The sequence below is a fragment of the Lagopus muta genome, chromosome 5 (assembly GCF_023343835.1).
Source record: "Lagopus muta isolate bLagMut1 chromosome 5, bLagMut1 primary, whole genome shotgun sequence".
NCBI classification, from domain to species: domain Eukaryota; kingdom Metazoa; phylum Chordata; class Aves; order Galliformes; family Phasianidae; genus Lagopus; species Lagopus muta.
In genome coordinates this window covers 50,020,926-50,045,670 of record NC_064437.1, presented here as the reverse complement: position 1 = coordinate 50,045,670, position 24,745 = coordinate 50,020,926, and the positions used below count along the sequence as shown (strand labels likewise).

Genomic DNA, 24,745 nt, shown 5'->3' with positions numbered 1-24,745 from the left:
AAGTGTTTGACTTATGAAGTACTTTGTCTTCTGGCACTGTCTGTATATAAGAAAATTTTCCTCTATCATCATCATTCTGCATATTTATCATGTGCTTAAGATGACATGAATTGAGCTCAATGCCTTTCCTTCAGAATTTGTTTGAAAATAACTTCAAAAAAACAAAGATTACTCAAATATATTATTTGGATAATGTGACTCTGCTTGCTAAACTACTTGGAAATTTTGACATCCAGAGAACCCTGCAACATCCAGAGAACCCTGCACACAAAGCAATCATTCCCCCTCTTTCCAGAATTATTCACTGAACAGCTGAAAGCAAACCAAGACTTTTGGTTTCTCAGCAACTGCAAAGGGCTTAGTGCTTGGAAAGCTGCACTCCAAGGGATTTACGCGTTGTAGGGGAAAATCTTAACTTTCTCCTGACCTCCCACCACATTTCAGCAAAGACAGAAATTCTTTAACTGGAGAGATGACAGAATGTGTCAGTGGAGCTTTCCTGAGAAGTTCGTGCTGTGGTTTTCTCTTTGTAGGGAGTCGGTTTCTTTTGGGGGTTTTATACTCCTGAGAAGAACACATAATGTTTTACTACCTGACTCAGCCTCACATTTCATGATAGCAGACCAGGACTAGTGAGATCCATCCCTGCCAATGGAGGATTATGTGTCTTTTCCAAATACCCACGAGCACAGGCATCTTTGTGAAGCAGCCTCCTGAAGAACTTGGACAGTGCCTGCACTACACTTTCTCCCAAAAGATTGCCAGAGGAGCTGGGAGCCAATGCTAGTTATTTTATTCCTCTTACCACTGTACAACAGAGAGCTCAGACTGCAGAAGAAATGAGCCAAGAAGTCTGTTTCTTTCCCAATAACTGAGCAGGCCCACGGCCAGGCTTCAGGTGACAGCACTCAAAAGCTGCAGACAGAGAAGGGACACCACCATCCATCTGGTTAGGAATTCTGAGCAGCAAAAGATTTGTACTGAAAAGTGATGCAGTAACCGTGCCTCTTGCCCTTGCCACTCAGCAAAGCCCAAGCTCAGATGGAGCCTGGTGATAACTGAGCCTTCAAAAGTCAACAGCTTTTTGAGATAATTTAAGACACAGTGGTTAAGCGCCAGGGATTGTGAAATTGATAGAACTGCTGTTAAAAATTTGTGGTTGGTTTTTTTTTTCCCTAAACAAAGCAACTTGTTTTCTTCACTTGCTGTTCCTTATGAAAACGCACAGAAATAAGTCAAGTCTGAGACTCACCAAACACCAAACACATGACATTTTGAAAAAGGTCAGTTTTGCAGCAAGAACAACATAAGCTTACACCAAGTGTGCAACTACTTCTCCCACGCAGGAGAAGGCAGCAATGAGCCTGTTTTCACAAAAATACCATTTTAAAAGTAGCACTTCTGTGGTGTAATTAAGTGCATATCATGAAGTGCCCAGTACCAACGAGAGCTCTGTTAATAGCTTCTGGAACAAGAAGTTCACTCTCACCTCCCACTATGACTTTTTCTCCGATGTCACATGGTCAATAACTTGCAGTCTTCTGGAAATGAAATATTTGCAAGTAGTTTGCAAATTGCAGCTAATCAGAATCATCTTCCAGAATCATCACAGGCAGCAGTGTTTCATTTTGACATCTGGGCATGAGGCATTTCTGTGAGGCATTCACATATGCAGGTTAATAAATGGGAAGGAGGCTGATTTAAAGTACTCATGCTTTCATCAGTGTGCAGTAGCTGCCTGTCTCACCTGGTAGGTATGAATGCTGTTTTCTACTCAAGATCAATACAGACTTCCATGTTGACATCCACTTGCAGATCTGTCCAGATAACACCATGGAGAAAAGCTTCTAAAGGTCAGTTCAAGTTTTTAATAAGATTGCTAAGCATAAAACCATATGATTCCCATGATCTTTCACAAATCATTTCCTTCAAAATCAAAAACCTGGATCTCACAAGCCTGCAAGCAAGGAAAAAGCTTATTTGCACAACAACAAATAATATGATTGGTTTTTTTTCAAACACTAGAAGTATATTTTTCTATTGCCAGCTGCTTTTAAGGCAGTTCACTTCCCATCAAACTCTCAAATATTCACCTAAGTCAGCTTTCTTCCACATTTCTACCCCCTGAGTGATTGAATCTATGGAACTGTTGGACTTGGAGATGACGTAAGGACAAACTGCCAGCTGAAAACCTTTCAGTTAACTCTTCCAACTGCATCCAAATGTTGAAAGCTCACTGAGTGGAGGAACAGTATATGGGATTTTGCACAGAACCTGCATAATCATTTTGGTATTGTTTTGCAGCCAACATTCAAACAGAAATACTAGTTTAAGACTGGCAGCTTCAGCTGACAATACCTACATCTTTCTTGGTTAACCACAGGCACATGAAAGCATTACTGAACAGCTTTCTCCAGATATGGTCAAAATTATCCACGTTCAATGAGGTCTCAGCTGTACCTGCTCATGAGGTACAATACTTCACCTTAATAGATAGTACACCTGTCCTTTTCCAGTTTTTTCCCAGTATGTTCATTCTCCCCCATCTGGCATGCAGTGACACCGAGACATCACATTTATGATGAAAAAGACTTATACAGAACACACTTCAAGCAGTTGGAAATGTTGCAACTTCAGAAGTCATCTATTGTAGCTTAACCCAGCAGGCAGCTCAGCACTACACAGGCGTTTGTTTGTTCGCTCCCTTCTCCCCCTCCCACTCCCTCACTCCCCCCCAAGTGGGATGGGGGAGAGAATAAAAAAAAAAAACTTAGAATTCACGGGTCAAAATAAAACTATTTACGAACATTGAGAAAAGGAACAGGAAAAAAATTATGACATACATATATATCTACATAATAAGTGATGCACAAAGCAATCAATTGCTCACAACCCACCAACTGGTGCCAAGCCTGTCAACAATAAGTTGGCAGCACTTTTTATGTGCCTGCTGCTGACACTTCAGGGCAAACCCTGAGTGAACCAGGATGGCAGTGGAGGCTCAAGATGAAAGATAACATCAGAGGCTTCAAACCATGGCAAAAAAAAAAGAAAAAAAGAAAAAAAGGCATCTGAGAAAAGGAGATCTTTTGCTGTAGCTTTTGCTTGCAAGCAGTGTGCATATAAGGCTACACAGCTGAAATAAGGCTAAAGGGTGAAGGCCTGGCTTATAAGCCAAGAACATCTCCTGAGAGCTTCTGACAAATACGGCATGTGATTTCTGCTTTGGGTGAAGGACATTTGTATAAGCTTCATAGAATGTAGTGGTGAAACTGATGCCACTTCTGTAAATATACACTTTTTGGTAATAATTCCACTCTTCAGAGAGCTTTCAAGAGGATGCCTTAGCGACTGGTACAGATGTACTGAGGAACAACACTAGATGTTCATGAGAAAACCGGAAAAACTTCAAGCAATGCAGGCACTAGGTGCCAGCGCGCAGAGGGCAGCCCAACCTTTGCCCCCAAGCGGTTCAGATGAGCTTGCAATGTACTTTTCAAACCTTTCCAGGTACAGGAAATGGCACAGAAGCCCAAGAAGTGCTGGGCACCGTTCTGAAACAACACTGTATAGGCAGTACATCTCTTCAGCAGGGCGAGTGTGCAAAAGGTAACTCCAGAAGTGACAGAGGGGAGAGACATGGAATGTGCTGCAGTACAGACGCTCCCTACAGGCGACAGGGAAATGCAGGAGCTGAAGGAGCTCCACTAGCAGCAGCATAGCTCCACGAAGCTCGGCTAAGCGCGCCGAGACGCGGGCGCGTCGGAAAGGAGCAAAGCACTTCTGCTCCCCGCCGCTGGCAGAGGGAGGGCTGCTGACTCGGGATCAAAAGGGCCGCAGCGCCATCGTGCGGGCGCCGCGCCGGCTGGCCTACACGCATGCAGACGCACGTGCTCACCCACATACGCACTTCTTGTTCATAGCTCGACTTTTCTTCAGTCACAGCACAAGTCGAGCCCCAAGAAGCTCAGGTATTAGCATGCCTACTTAAAGCTGTCCTATCACAAAGAAGACTCCCCAAAATATTCGGTTCTCCTTTCATGGAAAGGAGCAAAAACCCAACAAGGAAAACCCACTGTCACAGCTGTTCCACGTGCAACATTTTTACCTGCAAGAGCTGGAAGAAAATATTGGAAACTACGACATTTTACATTTGGTGGGGAAAAGAACAATCAAATCAACAAAGAAATCATACCACAAGGAATTCAACGTGCTTCCTATCCTGCACTTACCTTGTAGATTTTTCTTGGTTTCAAAGCTTATTTGGTGATTTAATGACAAGCAATCAAGCCGTCATTCAAAGCAGCGTGATGGACCGTGAATCTCTCTGCAGGCAAGAGCAAGGTTGCGCAACGGGAGGAACAGTCCTGCTCAACAGGCATGTATTGATGGGCTCTAAAATTAACTTGAACTGTACAGAAGAACAAGATGGGGGGCAAGATGAGCAGCTGGTTGAACTTGTGCTGAGCGTGGAACAAAGCAGACAGAACTCTGAGAAAGGCAAAGAAGCAATACGCTAAGTACGGCCCACTGTTTAAGACTGTGCCATGACTTTCACTTTGTGTATTTATTATGCCTCCAGCTATGACACTTGCATAAAATGCTCACCTACCACCTAGCTAGGAGTCATCAGCGATGCACTCTTCTCAAGCCCTGAAAGAGCTCAACTCTAGCCCTGAAAAAGGTCAGTCTAGACAGATAACCACAGGTGGGAGAAAACAGAAGATCCGGACAGAAGGACAAAGGAACTCAAAGCGTAAAACTACCTATGAAAGCATTAAACAAGATTTCACAACAAATGCATTCATCTCTACTTAGGAAGGAAAGCCAAATTTGAGAGACGGGCAGCTTATTCTCTGTTGTATTTGAATGAAGAGGTGAGAAAGAAGATGGCGCCTGTCTTCCACATTGAGGAACTGGCACTATCTTCTCTCCAAAGAAAATTCTTTAAAAAGATTCAAAAATCAAGCATTATCATGCGCTGATCCCATTCCTCTCCCGCAAAGTTCTGCTAAGTACACCAGTCACCTGAGAAAAGCAATTCAGGCCATCCTGAACAAGTATGTTATTACTACTGCACAATGGGTAAATAACAAAGACTTCTAAAGACACCATTCCTATACAGGGGAGGCAAAACAAACAAAAAACAAAAGCAGCAAAAGAAAAAAAAAAAAAAAAAAAGAACCCTAACAAACAAACAAAAAAAAGCCAAACACATAATTCAAGAAAACTGGTATTTATTTCAACTTCAAGAGTCAGTTTGAAATGTCAGAAAGACACAATACACCAACAATAACAATATAACAGAACTAAGTCGTGACTAAGTGGAACAAACATGCTTCTTCAAGGTTACTTAGCGTTTTTTGGATGTAGTCGTCACTTGATGATTACATGGTCGCTTTCCTTCTTGTTCTGTTCCACAGAAACCTGAAGAAAATATTTCAAAAATTACTCATCTTTTTACACAAGACTGACAATGACCCATGCAAACATACTTCTTCCCCTAAATGGATTTCAGAATGGCGTTTGCTTATTATCTTTTAATCAGAATTCTACAGGATACAGAGATTCTATAGGATACAGAAATCTATAGGATACAGAGATTGTTTTGATGCAGCTTAATCAGAAGGAACAAATAAGACAAATGTACAAAATGCTGTTTATTTTAAAAAATACCCACACCCAAAGAAAACCTGAAGGCAGCATTCACATTAAAATGCTTATTTTCGAATGAGCATTCTAATGCACGTTTTGTGAAACATGGGGTGTTCAGAAAACATTTCTAGCCTAAATCCCTGTAGCTATGACTTGCCCAGCAATTCACTTCTCTGTTCAGTTCCATGCTCTCAGAAGTACAGTGAGAGAAAAAATTGTCTCATTTCCTTCATGCTCTAACAAAAACCATTTTGGTTTCTGCCCCCCCCATCCATCAAATCAACAGAAAATTCAGTGGGATGTTACAGTGTGGGCAAATGAACACTATATTGAACAGAAAAAGGACTCTAACATAATTAAAGGATGCGGCTCCAACAGAGCAAGAACTCTCAGCACCATAGCTGCTGGCAGAGTCACAAAATTGCTTTCTGAAATGGTGCATCAAGTCCTGGCACTTCAGATCCTTGACAAGGTGGCTTAGGCAGGACAACGCAGTTTCAGCATACCTAAAGAGCTGTTTAAGTTGTGCTTTAGAAAAGCAGAGCTGCAGTAGAATAATCCCAACCCAACACACTGTAAGTGTCTATGATTCCAAATTGGAAGACGTCTCCATGATTGCTACATTACCTACATTACCAGCCATTACACACTCTTGGGACAGACCGACTTGCTCTTTGCTAAGCTTATGGGATTTAATAGGAAGAGGTCATAAGAGTTTAAGATTCCCATGGCAGACCTTGTATTTTTCAAGTTCTCACTTATCACAAAATCCTGGGAAAATAAGACAAGTTTTAGCCACACATCTTTTGGAAAGATTCACTTTTCATTAGGTAGATCACAAAAGCAAACACTTTCAATGCTATTGCATTGAGTAATAGGGAGGTATTTGCAAGTAGTAACAATTCCAAAGTGAATCAAATACTAAATAAATATTCAAGTGCACAAACAGGTTGGTAGCATTATTAAGATATCAGTATTAGACATCCTGTGATGTGATGCCATCCCCATACGGAGTGGACTTTTTTCTCCTTTTCAGAGGAAACACTCAGATATTTCAGACAAAATAGAAAGCAAACGTACAATTTCTGTAAACTTTTTCCTGTTGCTTGGAAAACTTGCATCATTCATTAAAATAAAAAAAAAAATTCCAGTAAAATAGGTTGCAAGACATCTTCCTGCTTAATAACTAAATCTAAACCAGTAACATCACTGAAGATGAGAATAAAGAAAAAATATGTATGTCTTATATCAAAGAGCCTCTGGAAATCAATCTATTTCTCGTCAGGTAAATAGTATTTTTCTTCCCAGTTATCAGCACTTTCCACAAGAGTCAGGTTTGAGGTTTTGGAGTTACCACAAATACCAGAGGCAAGGCTACTGTTACTACAGAGATCACCACAAGTCCCCCTCCAGAAGCCGATTAGCCATTCTTTTCACAAACATTATTCAAGACTACCAACAAAGTTTACTTTCCTCTGTTCGTTATCTTTATGAAACCATGTCTTGACTTCTAGTCTCCTCTACAGCTTCAATGGCAACATTCACTAAGCGTTGCTGCTTGCCCCAACGTTGCTTGCTTCGTAGGTAAGGTTTGAGCAAACAAGTTCTAACAACAGAAAGCCAAGCACAATCTTCTAGAAGAAACTTGGCTACAAACCTCGCTTTGTACTAGCAGAATTTGTTTCTTGGCATCAGGAAGTTTGCCTTTTAAGTCTGCATACTCTTCTTCTTTCCTCTGCAAATCTTTTTTCAAATTCCGCACAAGGACAGAGCTCTCAGCAACAGCCTTTTTAAGCCTTATGTTAAAAATAAAGAGACAAAGAACATTACTGTACGCATCTCATGGAAACAGCATTTGTGGCTTAATCCAGGCCCTGCCTGCTGGTTTCTACTTGTAAATAGAATCTTAGATCTATCTAGACCAGTGGCAAGATTTAAACAATTACTTTCAAATTTCAGCTTGCCTCTCATAATCAGATTCTGAAGCTACAAATACTTCAGATTCTGTTCTGAGGGATGTACAACAAAACCACCAGAAATCCCCAAGTTATTCTTTGCTTCCTTGCACGCTCCTGGTTTCCCTTTGAACTCAAGTAGCATACCAAAGCATCCTAAAGTAGTAGCTTGGCTACTGATAAACATGCAAAAGCATTAAGTCAAAGGGATGTTCACAAGAACGAGTTTTAACTCTAGCTCGTTCTCAAAGGGCTGTAAGTTATCTCAGGAGTTACTTACGATTCTATAGTTTGCATTTTCTCCTTTTCGCTCTTTTCCTTTTCCCAAAGAGAGTGTTTCATCTGCTCCAAGCTGTTTTTCAGCTGCACAACTTCTTCCATCAGATTTGCTTTTTCATTATTTAGCTCTTCAACCTTTGTGTCTTCATTAGCAGACTTCTCCTGCAGAGCTGCCATAACTGTTTCTAGGTTTACAATAATGGATTCCTTTTCCTTAAGTAACTCTTCGAGTTTTGTCACGCTGCCTTCCTTTGCTCTGAAAGCTTCCAGGAGACATTCAAGCTCTCTTATTTTTACCTCACAGTTGGCAACTTCCTCCTCAAATTGTGCAATTACTCTGTGATCTCCCGCAGCCTTTTTTTCAAAGTCCCAGGTTTTCTTTTCTATTTGCTCTTGTAACTGATTCATAGGATCTTCTTTCTGACTACCTGGATTTGTAACCTCGCTTAGCTTCATTTCAAGTCGATTATTACAATTCTCAGCATCTTTCAGTCCCTTCCTTAGGCTTTCAACATCTTGAAGCAGTGCTTCGATCCGCTGACTTTTTTGTGAGGAAACATCAATAATACTTTTGCATGCTTCCCAAATCCTTTCAAGACCGTGGTAAAAGGAGCGGTCCTGTGCAAGATCTGACATAGAAGAAGCCTGTGACTGAAGGCATGCAGAACTAATTTGAGATCTCTCTGGTTCATCTTCCTCAGAGCCTGAGGAATCCTCTACATTGACTAAGTCAGTATCGATAGCGTAGGACTCTAAGTGACATCTGTATAAGTCACCTAATTTGGTCTGCACTGCTTTTACTTGTGACACTTTATCAATTATGTTTTGTTTGGCAGCTTCTATGATGTTATTTAGTTGAACATTTTTTTCTTCCAGCCCCATATTTACAGATCTCTGTTCATCCAGCTCAGAAGCAATTTCCTGATACTCAGCTTGACACTGCCGAAGTTGTTCACAGAGGTCAGCAGCTGTTTCTTCAGAAAAAGAGAGCTTAGTACGCAGGCTTGTGACCTGCTTACTGAGACCTTCTTTTTTATTTTCTTCTCTCCTGCAATGCTCTTCAAGCACAGCTAAGTGACGTTCCGAGGTTTCAGATCTTTCCCTCAGTGCTAGTACTTCCATATGGTACGCAGAGCACTTCTGCGTCACGTGTTCAATTCTCTTTTGCTCTAGAGTGCTCTTTTTCTTTCTCTCCTTCACAACAACTGGAAAAAACAACCAAGAAAAGGAATGCAGCTCAAAATGATTAAAAACAATATTAGATAGCTCACAATACCAAGTATCAACTACTAAATGAAAAACTGTCTTAACATGAAAGCCATATCCTCACATCTCGTGGTATTTGAAAGTAAAAATGGAGTTAAAGCCCTCTGAACTCGTAATCACGTGCCTCAGACTTCTAGACATAGTTTGCAGCAAAAAGCTTTCAGTCCGCAAGAACACTTTTACCGTGGCACTACTCCAACCTTCCACTGCACACTAGTAGAACATGTGGTTAGTTTTAAGAAACATGGGAATGAAATAGATAATTCAGCTATATTGCTTCCACCTTCCCTGCTTCAGCAATCCCTATAACACAGATATATCTAAGAGGTATTAGACAGTTCTCTGAGAAGTTTCATTTAAGCTCATGGTGCTCTTACTTTACAAAGATAAAATCCGGGAAAAGTTGATCACTTCAGTGTGGGTATCTGCTGCCTCCTTTTTTTCAGTTGGTCTCTAAACAACTTATGAGGATTCCTACTTCTGTCCACACCTACTATTTTGCATAGAAAGCTTGCTCAGAGAAAGGTACACATTTGCAGACTCAAGTTTCCATAAACATTGCATTAGCTTGGGGCTGGTTTTTCCTTAACTAGTGAGCACTAACTAAAATTACATGCATTTTCTTCCTATCAGAAGTGACTCCTGCTGTACTTCTTCCTTGCTTTAGAATCCAGCTACGTCCATTAAGTAATATGCATACTTTGCTTCAGCCTTTAAAAAATAAGTCAAGACTTAAATGACAGCACAATATATTCCACAGAAATTTTGTAGAGTCCTGTTATTACTACAACCACAGAAAAGCACTGTGAAAAAACTTTGTAGCATCCACACACAGCCAGCATTACACACAGATACACGTGGATTGCCTGGAAACGGCCTCTTAACCGATCCAACAAGTTCCATAGACGGCCCCCAAGTGATTTAGAAGTCGTTCTGAAGCAACAGCAGTGGCATCTTCAATCCCAAACCAGGTTTTGGGTTTTAATTGCTCCCAGCACCTCTAGCAAAGGCAAGTAAAATCCTCCATTGGAAGACTTGGAAGTAATCTAAATGCTTTGTGCTGAAATGTACAAGCAAACACTAAAGCAAGAGAAGTAAGACTGCAAGAAGGTATGTGATGTTTAGTCTAGAAGCTCCTTATGCACCAAGTAAGGAAAAAGCATGATCCCAAAACGTGGGAAACAGGACCTAAAGCTCAGTGAATGGTGTAAATACCCTGAACTTCAATCCAAGATAACCTATCGCCTCTAATGAAATTTTGCTCACGCTACTAGGATAACTAAATTCTATAAGAGAATCAGCACAACACACCTGTGCTCATTGTTACATTGTGTATATTTAATATAGTGAAAGAAAATATATTAAACAGTAATTGGACACTTATAATACAAATTAAAAAAAACAACATTCAACATGATTGAATAGTCAGTATTTTTTCACAGAAAACTCAAGGCTGACCTTGTGAGTATCAGTTATCCATTTTAATTCCTAGCTGGAAGAGTACTACCATTAACTTTTTAAATGAGAGCTTCAGTCATATGATTATAACAAGCCTACTACAATTTGAAGTACGACAAAGTCCACATCAGCTGTATTTCCCTTCCTCTGTCTCTGGTAATACAAACATACGTGATACCATTCAGTGGTCACATTATTTGGCATGAATACTGGATCCTAAAGATGGCAGAGGGAAATCATCCAAGAGAAGCATTCTCATACAAACAAGGCATTGCTTTCCTCTCTTGCACATATTTCACAAGAGAAAGGCAGGAAAGGAAGGGACTACAGCTAAGCTGTGGATGAGGAAAAAGCAGCAAAAAGGAAATAAATAGTGCAAAAAGCTTTTATTTTAAGCATTCAAAAATGAACAGCATAGGACCTTCTGCAAAAGGGATATTTACATTACAGTTACTTCTATTGACAGAATAACACGGGATTTTCTCCTCATACCATAAGGTTGCGCTTCACAACCTTTTGCTTCCATTCCAGAATAGGAATCAATTTGGTTTTTTGGAAGACCCCTGGTTCAGCGATGGAAGAAACTGTACCTTTCTTTGGAGGTGGCTCTTTCACAGGAGGCTTATCTTCAAAACAGTGCTTTCTGCCCACTTCCAACTCACTTTCCTCACGTCCCTTGAATCGGCTGCTTTCACTAGCTTTATTAGAGTTCTCATTTGCCAGCTTTGTTTTAAAAGTAGTTATAGTATTTTCCTGTATTGATATAAGACCAGTTACATTGAAGCTGAACAAAAGGACCACTTAACGCACAGTAATCTTCTGTAGGCAAACATTTTCACAAAACTACACAGCTGCAACGTTTATCCCGTGACCCTAAAGATGTCAGTTACAAATCCCAGCAACAGCAAGAACAGGTACACCTTCAGATAAGGACGAGCACAATACTTGGTGCAGTATACAAGGGAGAGCAAGAGCCTAGCAGGTTACAAAGCAAAAGACTTGCATACAATCAAGAGGAGTTTACCAGAGTGACAGAATTAACTATAAATGCTTTCAGAGCTACTTCAGGCTACCACACATCAAGGTAGAAAATGAAGAAAAGCCACCAGAAGTGGTATGCACACACACTTCTAGCCAAGCTACTCTTCACATACTCAGTAGCTTGCAGTACATTAGTCAGGAGAGTTCTATTAACTGCATAGAATGTAGAGGTATCCTGGCCATCCACTCATACTTCAAACTCCGCTCAATATACTCCTACTGCTGCTCTTCCTTTGATGTAGGAGCGTGAGGTAGCAGTTGGTGGAACACACTGATATTTTTGTTGCTTGTGTTAACAACAACTATCTTCAGATTAACCTGAATTGTTTACAATTTCAAACAGTACCAGCTTCATACAGAAAATCACTTTTACAGAAGTGAATGCATTACAAGCATAGGGTTTGGGATGGGTTGTTTCGGTGTAAAGATAGTGAGATGGGCAAAACTCACATAGTCCTTCACTTTTTCTTCTAAATGAGATCTCAAGTCTTGTAGCTTTGTAATAATGGCATCTTTCTGCACCACGATGTCTGTTAGCTCTTGAATCCTTTCGTTTTGCACATTCATTCTCTTGGAAATAAAAACAAAAAAATAGTTCAGTCATCAGCTTCTAATGCAGTGTTAAGTAGCCGAATTGCACAAAGCATTTTAAACGCAAGTTCAGTTTCGCTAAACTTGGTGAGAAAGCTACTCCTGGAGCCTACTGGAACAGCATTTTAAGCTACCACAACTTGGTTTTAAACAAATAATCCTGCACAGGATTTTCTTGATAAAGTTACCTCAGTTGCTTCTTTCAGTTGCTCAACAGACTCATCCAATTGAATCACCTTCATTTCAAAGTCTGTAACACACAGAAAAACTGGCATTAATAAGTAGCCAATAGGTAGTTCATTCAGTAATCCCAGATGTTCCCAGGCATTCTGATGTTGGAGTAGATTTGAAGAAATTAAGTCATTTGCAAGTGGCCTGCACTTATGGGAGTGTTTCAAAAGTTGTATTTGTTGGAATGAAAAGGTTGCATCAGCAAGATGTAAAGAAGAGCAGGGATTACAATATAACAGCAAAATCTACACAGAGACTTTTAACCCCATACTTCTGAAAGCTTCAGCCTGCTAGCTGCAGCCTAAGCGGAAAAAACATGAAATAACCAAGAACCGTGCAATTGTTCAACCTGAACACATGCACAGAACAAACAATCACTTCATGTTGCACACAGGCTTTGTATTGTATACAGGTGATGGTTCCAAATGTAGAACATCTCCTCTACTTCCAGCTCAAATTGGTTATTTCTAATTCGGATTAGTGAACTATTTCTTTCTTCTACCCATGGCATCACACAGCTCACCTTTGTTCTTCTGTCTCAGCTCTTCCTCAGTTTTCAGTAGTTTGGTGTTTTTCTCTGTCAGCTCTTCCTTGGTCTTCATGAGTTCAAAGCCAGTTTTTTCCAGCTGCTCCTCAAGCCGACCAATAGCTTCCTGTGGATCCTCTAGGGATGCAATGTAACTATATGCTGCCACAGCTTGCTTTTTAATATCCATAACATCACGCTGCAGAGAATCAAGAATGCCCTCAAGATCAGCACAGGTGTCAGGCACAGCGCTATGTTCTCCACCCTGGAACACAATTTCTTGTCAGTTACAGTTGGTGGATAGCTACCTACGCAATAGCTGTTACTTCTACAGATAGTTTGGATAGCCACTGTGAAGTCAACCACCTAAACAGTTTTTAATTCCAGCTTCAAAGCCCACCTTGCAAGTTCACGTGCAACTTAACAGAGAGTTGTACTGGGGGGCGCGGGGAGTGGGAGATATGAATTGGCAATCTAGCAACAGCTATTATATTTTATAGTATTTGACGACCCACTTTCCCTTTTTCCTTGAACACAGGGTAATTTTTCGTTTTCTGTTGCAGAAACACAAAGAAAAGCCGTCAAATTCCCAAAGCTTTCTGAAAGGCTCAGCAACCATTCGTACTAGATGAAGAATAGATGCATCTTGCTCACCATACAGCAACACAGCCTGCGTTTCCTCGTGACCAGCCTTTTAGCTCCCTAAGACGCGCCCATACCACTTAACTAGTAAAAAGGAAAATATTTAAGAAAAAGCAAGAACGAAAAAATACCAGGGGTTCAGCTTGTTCGCTGCGAGGCAGATTCTTTAGTTTCTCTTCGCCTGGGTTGTCAGCATAACCACTTACAAGTTCCTTGAAAATTTCAAGGTGCTTTTCAGAATTTTCTTCAAGCCGTTCTCGTTCCTGGGAAAGGCATTCTCTGTAGAACAAAAGACAGAACATACGTCAGCTAAAAGCCAACCCATCTCAACCGCTACGTTATTAGCGCAGTTTCTTGAAAACAAAGATGTTTCTCTATTTTGGCACCACAGAATAATACACAGAATATTACTGCTACACTGACATAGAAATGTATTTCCCCACTCCCCAAGATCTGATGGAGGTGAGGGAGAGCAGCAGCAGGTGACAACAGATGCAAATGTTTACTAGAAGACTTCTTCCTGAGCTCCTCGAGCCAGAAAAATTCTGTTTGCCACTAAGAGAGCAGTCAGTAAAGATACCCTCCTCACCTCAGCCTCCAAATCAAAGCCTTTCCTACGCCGTATTTCTCCTACAATCCACCGTCCAGGTAGAAACTGATTTCTTACCAGAGACCAAGTAAGAGTAAAAGAGCAAGTCCAGCAGAATAATAGACTATTCTTCCATCGAATCCAACTCTCATCAACACGGGAATACACCCTCACCTTTCCTTTTCAACCAATAACTTTAAGAGCGTTTAAAGCTAACTTACTTGAACTCTGTTTCCTGCTGAGCAAAATATCGGGTAAATTCTTGGGCCACTTCATCACGAATTTTCAGTTCCAGCAGTAACTTGTCCTTCTTCTCAGCAATAAGTTGGTTCTTCAAGTCTTCCACAAGACTCAGCAGTGCCTAGGATAACAGCACTATTAAGTTTTTCATCAAGCAATGGTTTCGCTAGAACTGAGTTTTCTCCCTTCACTCTATTTGAAAATGACCTCCCACTTCTTTTATTAATTTATTCATAAACACTTCTTTTATTAACTTATTCTTAAAGAGAAGCCTTCACATTTGGTCCTAGCTCAATAACTTACAGGCTTGCTCAGATAAGTCATTTGCCAAGAAATCTAAAGCAGAGAACTTATATAGAATTCACCTGTTTCCTTTCAGATGGCTTTTTTTTTTTTTTTTTTTTTTTTTTCAGAGGGTGGTGGGAGAGATAATACTAATTAAACGCTACCAAAATATTCTCAAGCCTTCTGTTCCTGCCTCTTTGCCCAATCTAGAAGTTACTTTTAAAAGAAGCAAAGCAAGGTCCTAAAAGAGAATAAAATATCTGTATTCTTGCTATGTACTGACCACAAGAAAATAATAACACATCTGCATGCCTCACTGCTCTATTTCAATTTGGACACATTTCACACAGCTTCCCCACACAAGACACTAAGTCACAGTCATTCCAAATTCATCCACAGACAGGAGGGGAATTAACTCTTTGAAAGGACAGATAACAGCAGGACAAGGGCAAAGGGTTTTAAGTTGAGGGAGGGACGATTTAAGTTGGATGTCAGGGGGAAGTTCTTTACAGAGGAAGTAGTGAAGTGCTGGAACAGGCTGCTCAGAGAGATTATGGGTGCCCCATCCCTAGAGGTGTTCAAGGTCAGATTGGATGGAGACCTGGGCAGCCTAGTCTGGTATTGAATGGGGAGGTTGGTGTCCCTGCATGCGGCAGGGGGGTTGGAGATCCATGATCCTTGAGGTCCCTTCCAACCCTGGCCATTCAGTAATTCAGAAATTCCACTTAGTTCTTAACATTGAATTTAGGGACAGAAAGGGTGCTCAGCACGAAGAGGAGGGAGATGGAAGAAAAGAAGGATGTTGTTACAAGCCTCAGGAATGCACTAACTCTTAAAGCAGTCCGGGCACTTACTGAATATTCTTCTTTCCCTACCAGGACTTTATTTTCTTCATATTTCAGCACTGTTTCTTCTCCTGACTTCTTATGTTCTTGCTCCATCTCATAGTCATCATCTTCCACTCCATCTTCTAGGGTCCGGTCCCACAGAAATCCAGTGCTTCTCCTTGGGACGGTCATTTTAGAGCAACAAGGCGTTGATGACCCACTGGCTGAGTTCTGGCCAAATGACTCATCACGAGGAGGAACAGATGCATCCGTTACTATAACCTGCCCAGGAAATAAAAGAACAAAGCCATCAGTATTCCTTCAACCTTGACTAGAACTTCCAAGAGGGACCTGCTGTCATTTCCTCTCCAGAGCTTACTACTCCCTTGGCCTATAGCCTTTGTTTGATCACTACTTCAACTAGTTTTCAAGAAAGTAGAAAGGAGTTACTGCTGACTCCAAACCTCCCCTTAGTCTCAAGACTATCACTAGCCAAACAACGTGCAAGAACTGCCACTTCACGAAGCCACAGGTTTCTGCTTTTGCTTTCAGTTTCCAGTTGCACTCAGTGCAACTGGACATCATCTTTTCAGGTCTTTGTCTTGCACAACCACATCACCCTCATAGGCTGCTCCTTCTACTTTCCCACTTAACCTCCTTAGATACGGCCACAATCCGAGGGCACACATCCACCAATCACGCTTCAGACAACAAACTGCCAACGCTTCAAACACTTCCATCAAGCCTGCAGCACTGATCGGACACTTTAACTTCTTCAGCCTTATATCATGACACTCATTCCTACCCATTCTGACTAACCTCCGCTTCTTCCCCACTGAAGCCTCTTACGGCCATAACACAGCCTTTCAAACTCTTTGCTGCTCCATTTATATTGTCAGGGCTTGACCTGAACAAGAGTCAAAATTACAACACGTATGGGCTAGCTGGATTTGCTTTCCTGGGTGGGATCATATTTTGGGAAGAGAGGAAAATTAAGTCAATAGTGGAGAATTTCCTCCCGATATAACAAGTTGCTTCTTGTTAGGCTGAATACCTTTTAGGAATAAGATTCTCAGAAGAGAAGGGCTTCCGCCCTCACACCCCAAAGAAGCACAACAACCCCAGGAGAGACTACAGCACACTCACTTTTTGTGCAAGAGCTGAGAACCTCAGCACATTGAACGTTTCATCATAGGCTGAAGCACACTGGCTGATGTTTACTAACATGTGTATCTTCCCTTTTCCACTGAAGAATCCCTGAAGAAAGTGCGTCAACTTACTCTCCCGAAACGGTATGTGCTGCTGCACCCTTTGGAGACAAAAACCACAGCAAAGCCCATTACCACAAGTTAACACCTTCAGTTCAGTGTACGAGCTATCCAAGTGGAAGACAGCATATTAATAGCGGCAGTAGTCCTTACATCAGTTTGGGTTGTGGGCTGTTTTTAATGCTATCGCTTTTTGCTAGTCTGCAGACAGGTTGTGTGGTTGTTCCAGCTACTACGCAGCCTTTATCTTCTTGGACATCACACGAGAATATTTAAAACAAAAAGTACGTTCAACATTTGGCCTCTGTTAGGTCACACGGCCTCACATTACCTTCAATTCTCTCTCTCCTTTCTCTTTCCCTTACCATCTTTGCAAAAATGGCCTATCTACTTCTCAGAAAACAGTTTCTACTTGTAAGAAAACCTCACCTCCCTGGTGAGGTTGCCCACTGCACTCTTGACAGCTACTGAATTCTGCAAATAGTGCAAGAAAGCTTCAGATAGTTACACTGCTGTCACAACACACACACGACCCATAAGCAGCTCTACTGCAGGAGAGCTAAACAAGAGTCGTGTTAAGAAAATGACTATCAAAGTCATCTATCAATATGATAAGTGATTAAGCTTCAGCACATTTCTTCTGAGTTGTTAAGATGTCAAGTGATCAGGACCAGAACATAAAACAGTTCTGAATACATCACAGCTCTTCAAGAAGCTGCTAACTTTAAAGGCACCCTTCTTACCTAGAAAGGAAGGACCGACGAGAGAGTAAACCTCTAGCTAGGCCTATTTTCATCTTCTTTAAAGCACAACAGAATTTGAGTAGGCTACCAGGCAGAGTGTTAGCAAACAAGAGAATTTCTTAAAGCACACAATGGCATTTCCCAAGCACAGAGCACACTCAATCTGTGTGGGAGAAAGACATCTTGAAATGAGAATCTACAGAGAAAGCTGCTCCTGAGCGGTTGCATCCAGCTGTGACTGTAAATAAATACTACATCCTTTTAAAATACAGAAAGTTCTGCCTGCACTCACTTAGAGCCCAACCACAGGCAAAAATAGCACGTAGGCTTCTCTTCTGTCTGCATTATTGTGGAGAAAATAGTGAAGAGAAATTGTCTATCTTATCCCAGGATTTCTTTGAGAAGGCAAGGCCAGAAGAAACAATGTTAAGTTGCTTAAGTCCACGATAACATGTTCAAAGATTCAGAACTCAAAGGTTTACTTAAAAAAATCAGAAGTCAAAAATAAACAAAGCAGACAAGTTTATGGACCACTTTGTTAGATCAACAAGGCTTCACACAACTGCAGAAGTCTGCGTATACTTTTCACTCATGCCTTAGTTTTGTACTCTGCATTTTAGACAATAGCTTAAACGTTGCACGCAATACCTGAAATCCACACCTGGTTTCCAGTTTGTACAAGGACTTACTTTGACTGCTGACTGATCCTGAGTGCACTAATACACTTGCTTAGAGTCAGGAGAGACGTATTGATATTTCCACTCTCTTTCAGCCTATCACCTTCGTTGCGCGTCTTGGTATACCTTTCTGAACCAGCAAGATCACACAGGGAGAACCTGAAGGCAGATAAGGAAAATTAAGTTTTCTTGCCTCGGAACGTGCCCTGATTATTTTCATTTCTAACACAACCACTCCTCCCAAAGGAAGAATTTCTTGAACCCTCCCATGCTTTTTAATGTTGCTTTCCTAGCAAAGCTGCACGCTACTTCCTGCCAAATGCTTCTTCAACAAAGCTTCCATTTTTCTGCCATGCGCTTCTTTCTGAGGACTTAACGTTAGTTCAGAAGTCAAGTGGAGCAGGATAGAGGAACACTGTGCTGAACAGAGGGCACAAGATGCAGAACAGCACTGCAACTGGATGGTTTAGTACCGTATGACGATAGGAAATGGGGAACCACCACTCATACACGAGGCTCCATCAGGGAACACTGAGTACGTAGCCTAGTATCAATACACCAACACTGAAAACAACTGACAATTTCACCCCAAAAGAACAAGGGACCTTTGCTCTGAACTTACTCATTGACTCGTGTCACTCGTGGCATTTCAAGGTCTTCAATTTTTAGTAACTTGATGGTAAATATACTGTGGCTAAAAGGAGACATTTAAAAACCAGTAAGGAGAAATGAAGCAAGACCAATAGTCAGAAATACATATATATTTTTACAAATCTACAACATCTAGTCAAAACGCTGCTGGATCTACTTGAGATTCAATTAACTTCATAATTCTACTGGATGCAGTAAGCCTTTTAAAGAGACTTTTTTCTCAGCTTGTTTTGCTTTTCTTCCCTCTCCCAAACCACCAGTACTTAGACGGAAGAAGGCTTAGTTATTCTGCTGAGAGTTTTTGATGAAACAATTGGCTTTTGTACACGCTTATCTGCTTGAAGGACTAATCCATCTTGCTTCAAGCACTAGAATCACATGCAGTTACAGGATATCCAATGGAACACTCAATATCAAGCCTTTTTAAAGCCTTCTGCCCTACAAAAGCCACAGGCAGTATTTTCACTTATCCCTCTTCCCCACACCATCTTATACCCAACCTCAGACAAAGTCTCCCACCTTCGGCTGGAGCAAGCATTCAGCTTTGTGCTTGCAAAACTCCGGTGTTTCTGGCCCAGTTTAAAAAGTCTAAAAGCTTCTTCACAATCAGAGACCTGAACCCACTGCAGACCTTTCAAAAGAAGGAAAAGTGACTTTGGGAGCTTCATTAGCAAAAGGAAAAGTGAACAAGAAATGAGGTATACAAACAAAGAATAATACATTTAGGCAACACAAGAAAATATTGTATTAAGTCTGCTTCAGACACACAATAAGCTGACGAGAGATAAGACTAAGATTCTTCCTCCCATGGAAAAGGACAAGATACAGTATGCCTCTGCATTCAAGCAGACATTTCTAGAGCTAAACTGAACACATTTAAGAGTTTTCTATCTCAGAAGAAACGTTATTACAGAAATAGCACTTTTCCATGACAAGCTTGGTGATTTGCAAAGCACTCCAGTTACCTTTCACGTAAGAATATCCCTTGTTGTCTGGAGAAAGGCCAAGTGTCTTTTTTTTCTTGTCATCTGACATAGGAGCCAGTAAATCATAAAAACGTTCATTGTAAATCTCAAAAAATGAAACCCAAACAGAGAACTTTGAGAAATTATCTAGAGATAATCTGCTAGATTGTTCTGATCCTTTTGAGAGATTTCCTACACCTGCAAAGTAGAAAATATTACAAGTCAATCTAGAGACAGCAAAACTAATTGCATTTAAAAATAAGTAACGACTAAGATTACAGCAGCCTTGTTAATTAAAGAAAACTTTTCCCAGGCAAAAACCACGGACATCCCCCTCCTCCCATACACACACAGAGCATCTGGAAGTCATATGCTTGCCCTACACCTTCGCAAAGACACATCTACTTGAGAGCTTGCTTTTTCACTTCCAAAACCTAATCTAACGCGTCTAGTTGGGTTAGAAATATTCTGAGCTCTTCAACGGCTTTACAATATAGAGACTTGAACTGGTAGAAACGCCTCGCTCTGACTTTTTAGGGAAACTTACTATTTAGGCAGTTCTTAAATGCCCTAAAAGCCTGACAGAATATCACTAGGAATCTTATCACAAGCCATTCTCTTTCTCTTCGTTTTACTTACACCTCGTGCTTAACACCAGGTTATGCTAGACGTCCAAGTAGTCTCCTAACCACTTCATCCCTTCTGTTTTCTGCCCAGATGTCCTGCCCATTATTCCAATCCATCACAAATAAAAGCCAAATAATCCCTTTATTACTAACATTAGCAAGGAACCAGTTCTTGAACTTAGCAGTTAGAAAAGCTTCTGTATTGTTTAATAGAAAACATACCCTTAGAATCAGCCGGTGCTTTGCCGTTAGGGCTATTGCGATGGTCTACCTGCAAAAGAAAAGAGAGACTTCTGGATTTATTACTGAAGTACAGCACCAACACACCACCTGTTGCCTGTTTCGTTGTTTTTTTTTGTTTTGTTTTGTTTTTTTTTGTTTTGTTTTTAAATACAGCTATATGGCCCTCCCAGAAAGCAGTACAGCATAGTTTCAATATGCCAACACCAAAATCCTGGCAGTACATTACAATTTGTTCAGTGCACTCATACACTCCTGCTTTAAGTCTTGTTTTTACCTTACTACTCGTTCCTGACAATTCCTCTACTATAACATACTACAGCTCGCCGATACAGGGGGAAAAAAGAAAAATTGGAGGAGAATCCCAAACTGGAAAGAATAATGCTTGCACCTACTCAGTTTATCAGGTCAAGTGTTCCACCTACAAACATGGCTCTTGAAACCAGAGGAGGCACCTCTAGCACATGATCACATCTCATCCTACTCCATTAGAGAGTTAAGATCAGCATACAGCTGTTCACTGCACTTTCTTTCCACATCCTCACTAAACCTGGAACAGTTTTACACAGCTTTGGTTCATGCACATGTAGAAGACAGGTGTTGTTTCCCCCCGCCATACTTACAGATCATTGCAGCCAGACTTAACACGTGCCTGAGCTCTCAAAGTTACTCAGAAAGAGTCTGACTGCCACCTGCCTTTGACGCACACTTAACTAACTCCTCAATAAGATCAATCTAACTCCACAACTGAAATACCCCACTATGGTGTGGCATGCCACTAAGAAGATGCTTCATTCTTTTTCGACAGGAACAGAAAGATGAATAAACAACTACGTGAGAACACACAAGCCTCTTTCATCACACAATGCACAGGATCACACTGAGCTCTCTCAAGACGCATGTACTCATCGTTTCTTTATGAAATAGTCTCCTACCTCTTTTGTCAGACGAAGCAAGGAATTTTTAAGAGCAGCTTCTTCTCTCACTTGGTCTTTGGTCAGTTTTAGGTAATCTCGCCACCGAATAGGTTTCAGATCCATTTTTGTGTACAGCCTTCCTCCAATAGTTTTAAACAACATATCCATCGTCCTTGGCAAAATACCAACATCATCTTCTGTCCCTGTAAGCAAAAGAAAGGCCCCAGTAATTATCATGAGCAACGTACAAAGTAAACGAAGACGAAGATAACTGATTTGAATCTCAAGGCACGCACAAAGAGTTTAGAGGCCAGTTACAGTCTGAAGCAGCGTTTGCAGTGTTACTAGTGAAACACAACCCATTCCTTAGACATTACAGGGCATCACTTGAAAACAGCCAGGATGTTCTGCATCAGCTTAGCCATAAGAGAAGGGGGAAAAGAAAACACAGCAAAATCCCACATTTAACAAATATGCAAGCTTTCAACTGTTTTCCAGGCTTCCTCCCCTCTCTGAAATAATCCTGACATACAACCAGAGAGATGTCTCTGTAACACCACTGTATTCATCCCAACAACCTTACTAACCAATACCTGGGAGCCTTGTAACTATTGCTCAAGGAACTCAACTTCTTTCCCCACTGCCTTTTCTTAGAGCTCAAAAAAGACAAGCTTCTATGACATTGTTATTACTAAACCCAGAAACTTGAAAAACGATGGAAATAGCCTGCTCAAACGTTTCAAAATGTTTAATCTCTGCCTACGATAAAACCAACAAACTCAGACATACTTTCTTCAAATAAAAAACAGCATCTAAGATGCATAATGTTATTGTAGGAACCAAAACCAAAGTTGCTGATTTGCACCCTTCTCACAGACTGATCGTTTGTTTTCACAGCTTTCTCTTCACCCTGAGATTTGGAGTACTTGGACAAGGAAGTCATGCACATCTCTCTGAAATTCCTGCTGGCTTACAAAGGACTATCACTGCACGTATACGCAAATTCGGGTAGTGACTACAGTTGTCACTGTAGTAATATATGTCATGGAAGAAGACTTTTCAAGGCTACTAATATTCAATAGAAGGCAATGTACAAAGCCTGCTGAGTCACTAGGTAAGAAATCAAAACATCTCTCTCTTCTAGAAGTAAATCCTGCTTAAAGAAACTAATTCAAGGAAAAAAATTTTCTACTCTTTACCTTGGAATGTGTAGGTTTTCCCAGCATTTCTAACGCCATACGTAAAAACAAGGCGATTACATCCTTCTAGGAAGTCTAGCACTGGCTGCTTCACTGTACCTTCAAAGAATTCTTCTTGAGTTGTTTCAGGTCCAAACACCTGAACGTTACCAAGAAGCTGGTTAATCTCTTTAGATTGTTTAAGCAATCCTTACATACTTGTAGGAGTCAGATACACGCTTATAATCATACAGAGAATTCTTAAGAGAAGCTTGTTTGTTTTATGTTAAGTAACAGAAGACAAGCAACATCTTCCACACATAACTTAGAGGCATTTAAAGAAAATTCATTTACTCGTGAAAAGCTGAATTTCTGTATCGCCTGTCCTGCAGTTTTGTCAGTCGGTCGACTCCAGGAGCTCTTAGGGGGTTTCAGTATAACGCTTGTTGAGTCCTCAAGTGAAACACACCCCTATTAAAAGGAAGCACAGGTAACGCAGGCATCAAAAGTCTTTTAAAAGATCATCATAAGGGGAAAAGAAAACAAGTATACATTAAGGGTTGTTTGTTTTCTTTTGTTTGGTAGTTTGCTTTTTTTGTTTGTTTGTTTTTAGTGTTAAGATTAAGTAAATGTCCTACCTGAGATCCATTTGCTCTTTCCAGTGCTGTGAAGGGCTTAATGCGCAGGCAAACTTGTATGTGTCCCCTAGGCTCCAAACTAGACCTCTAAAATTGAAAGAGCTGGAAGTTACAAATCTGACTAGATCCTCTCTTTGATGATTAGCACATTTACACAGCATTCTTGTCATCAGCCTGTTGTAACAGACTCATTTGATGACACGGGAAGCACGAATATTTCCCTCTGTTTTCACAAGTGCTTTGGCCCCTGCTAAACTTCCTTGTGAGAGCCTAGAGTTTCAAAACAAATAATACTGCAGTACACTCATGTACTGCATTCAGGCCAACTATAAGCACAAGTCTTCCATCACTCTGCTTCTCTGAAGTGACGTCAGCTTCACCCACTGAGACTGGGGCACCTCACAAGGTATCAAAGCAACACCACACATCTTGGTCTAGTCTACGCACAGTCTAAAGGCACAGAAGAGATGACTGTAATCTCCTCTTTAAGATGCTTATTCTTCTTACCAAGAAAAGAATGAAGTTTCTTTTACAAGATCCAATTAATTTTAATATTGAAGCTTTCTTACCCGGCTCATGTCTGAGCTGGAAGAAACCAAACTAAACTCATCTGAGAGATGTGTTTTAATATCTTCCATGCTTACCAGTCCTGGTCTTTCACATAGCTCCATGCTGGCAACATAGGATGGTCTGGAAAGTTTATCTTTGTCTGAATTTGTTTCCATTCTGCAAGATGATACAAAAAGAAATTATTCTTTGCTCTTTCAACGCACGATGCAGATTTCCTAAGCTCAGTTAGGAAATATGAGACTAAGTGATATCTGCAGTTTGCTTTGTGTGTGTGGACTGACTCTTGCTTCGTCTTCCTTTTCTGTTCTACTCAACTTTCTTTATTTCAAACCCACAAGTGTAACCTTTTTCCTATTCTCCCCTCCATCTCCCTACAAGGAGCAAACCCTGTGGTGCCGAGCGGCCTGTCAGACTAAATCACACCACAACCGCCCATCGGGAAAAAGCCTTTTGCATGTAGCACAGCCTTGCTAGAGCCATGATGGCTGATGGAAATAGTCACAGATACCATTTAGTAAAAGCAGGCCCGCTCCACATAACCTTTCCCGTCATCTCATTTTGCAGTTCGAGTCTCCTTTTGGAATAAAAGCTTATCACAATAGAACATTGCAATGGCTTATCCCTGTGGAACCTAATCAATCGTTGGTATGAAAAAGGATAACCCGATGCAGTTTTACACAAGGCAGG

General features: G+C 40.9%; 1 protein-coding gene across 1 annotated transcript in view; it reads right to left on the bottom strand.

Moving 5' to 3' along the window:
* Positions 1–5,376: 5,376 nt before the first annotated feature.
* The window catches only part of LOC125693686 (kinesin-like protein KIF20B), a 52,168-nt gene continuing 32,799 nt past the window's right edge, over positions 5,377–24,745 (bottom strand). Inside the window, exons 2-22 of the mRNA XM_048945880.1 lie at positions 24,133–24,214; positions 23,489–23,575; positions 23,205–23,321; positions 22,872–23,010; positions 21,691–21,875; positions 20,738–20,786; positions 19,890–20,087; positions 19,444–19,555; positions 18,896–18,967; positions 18,286–18,432; positions 16,732–16,894; positions 15,613–15,867; positions 14,455–14,594; positions 13,776–13,923; positions 13,000–13,267; positions 12,434–12,495; positions 12,105–12,224; positions 11,204–11,366; positions 7,891–9,094; positions 7,313–7,451; positions 5,377–5,427 (exon numbers count right to left, since the gene is read on the bottom strand). Of these exons, the coding sequence (XP_048801837.1) occupies positions 5,377–5,427; positions 7,313–7,451; positions 7,891–9,094; positions 11,204–11,366; positions 12,105–12,224; positions 12,434–12,495; positions 13,000–13,267; positions 13,776–13,923; positions 14,455–14,594; positions 15,613–15,867; positions 16,732–16,894; positions 18,286–18,432; positions 18,896–18,967; positions 19,444–19,555; positions 19,890–20,087; positions 20,738–20,786; positions 21,691–21,875; positions 22,872–23,010; positions 23,205–23,321; positions 23,489–23,575; positions 24,133–24,214 (3,901 nt within the window). The remainder of the gene's footprint in view (positions 5,428–7,312; positions 7,452–7,890; positions 9,095–11,203; positions 11,367–12,104; positions 12,225–12,433; positions 12,496–12,999; positions 13,268–13,775; positions 13,924–14,454; positions 14,595–15,612; positions 15,868–16,731; positions 16,895–18,285; positions 18,433–18,895; positions 18,968–19,443; positions 19,556–19,889; positions 20,088–20,737; positions 20,787–21,690; positions 21,876–22,871; positions 23,011–23,204; positions 23,322–23,488; positions 23,576–24,132; positions 24,215–24,745) is intronic.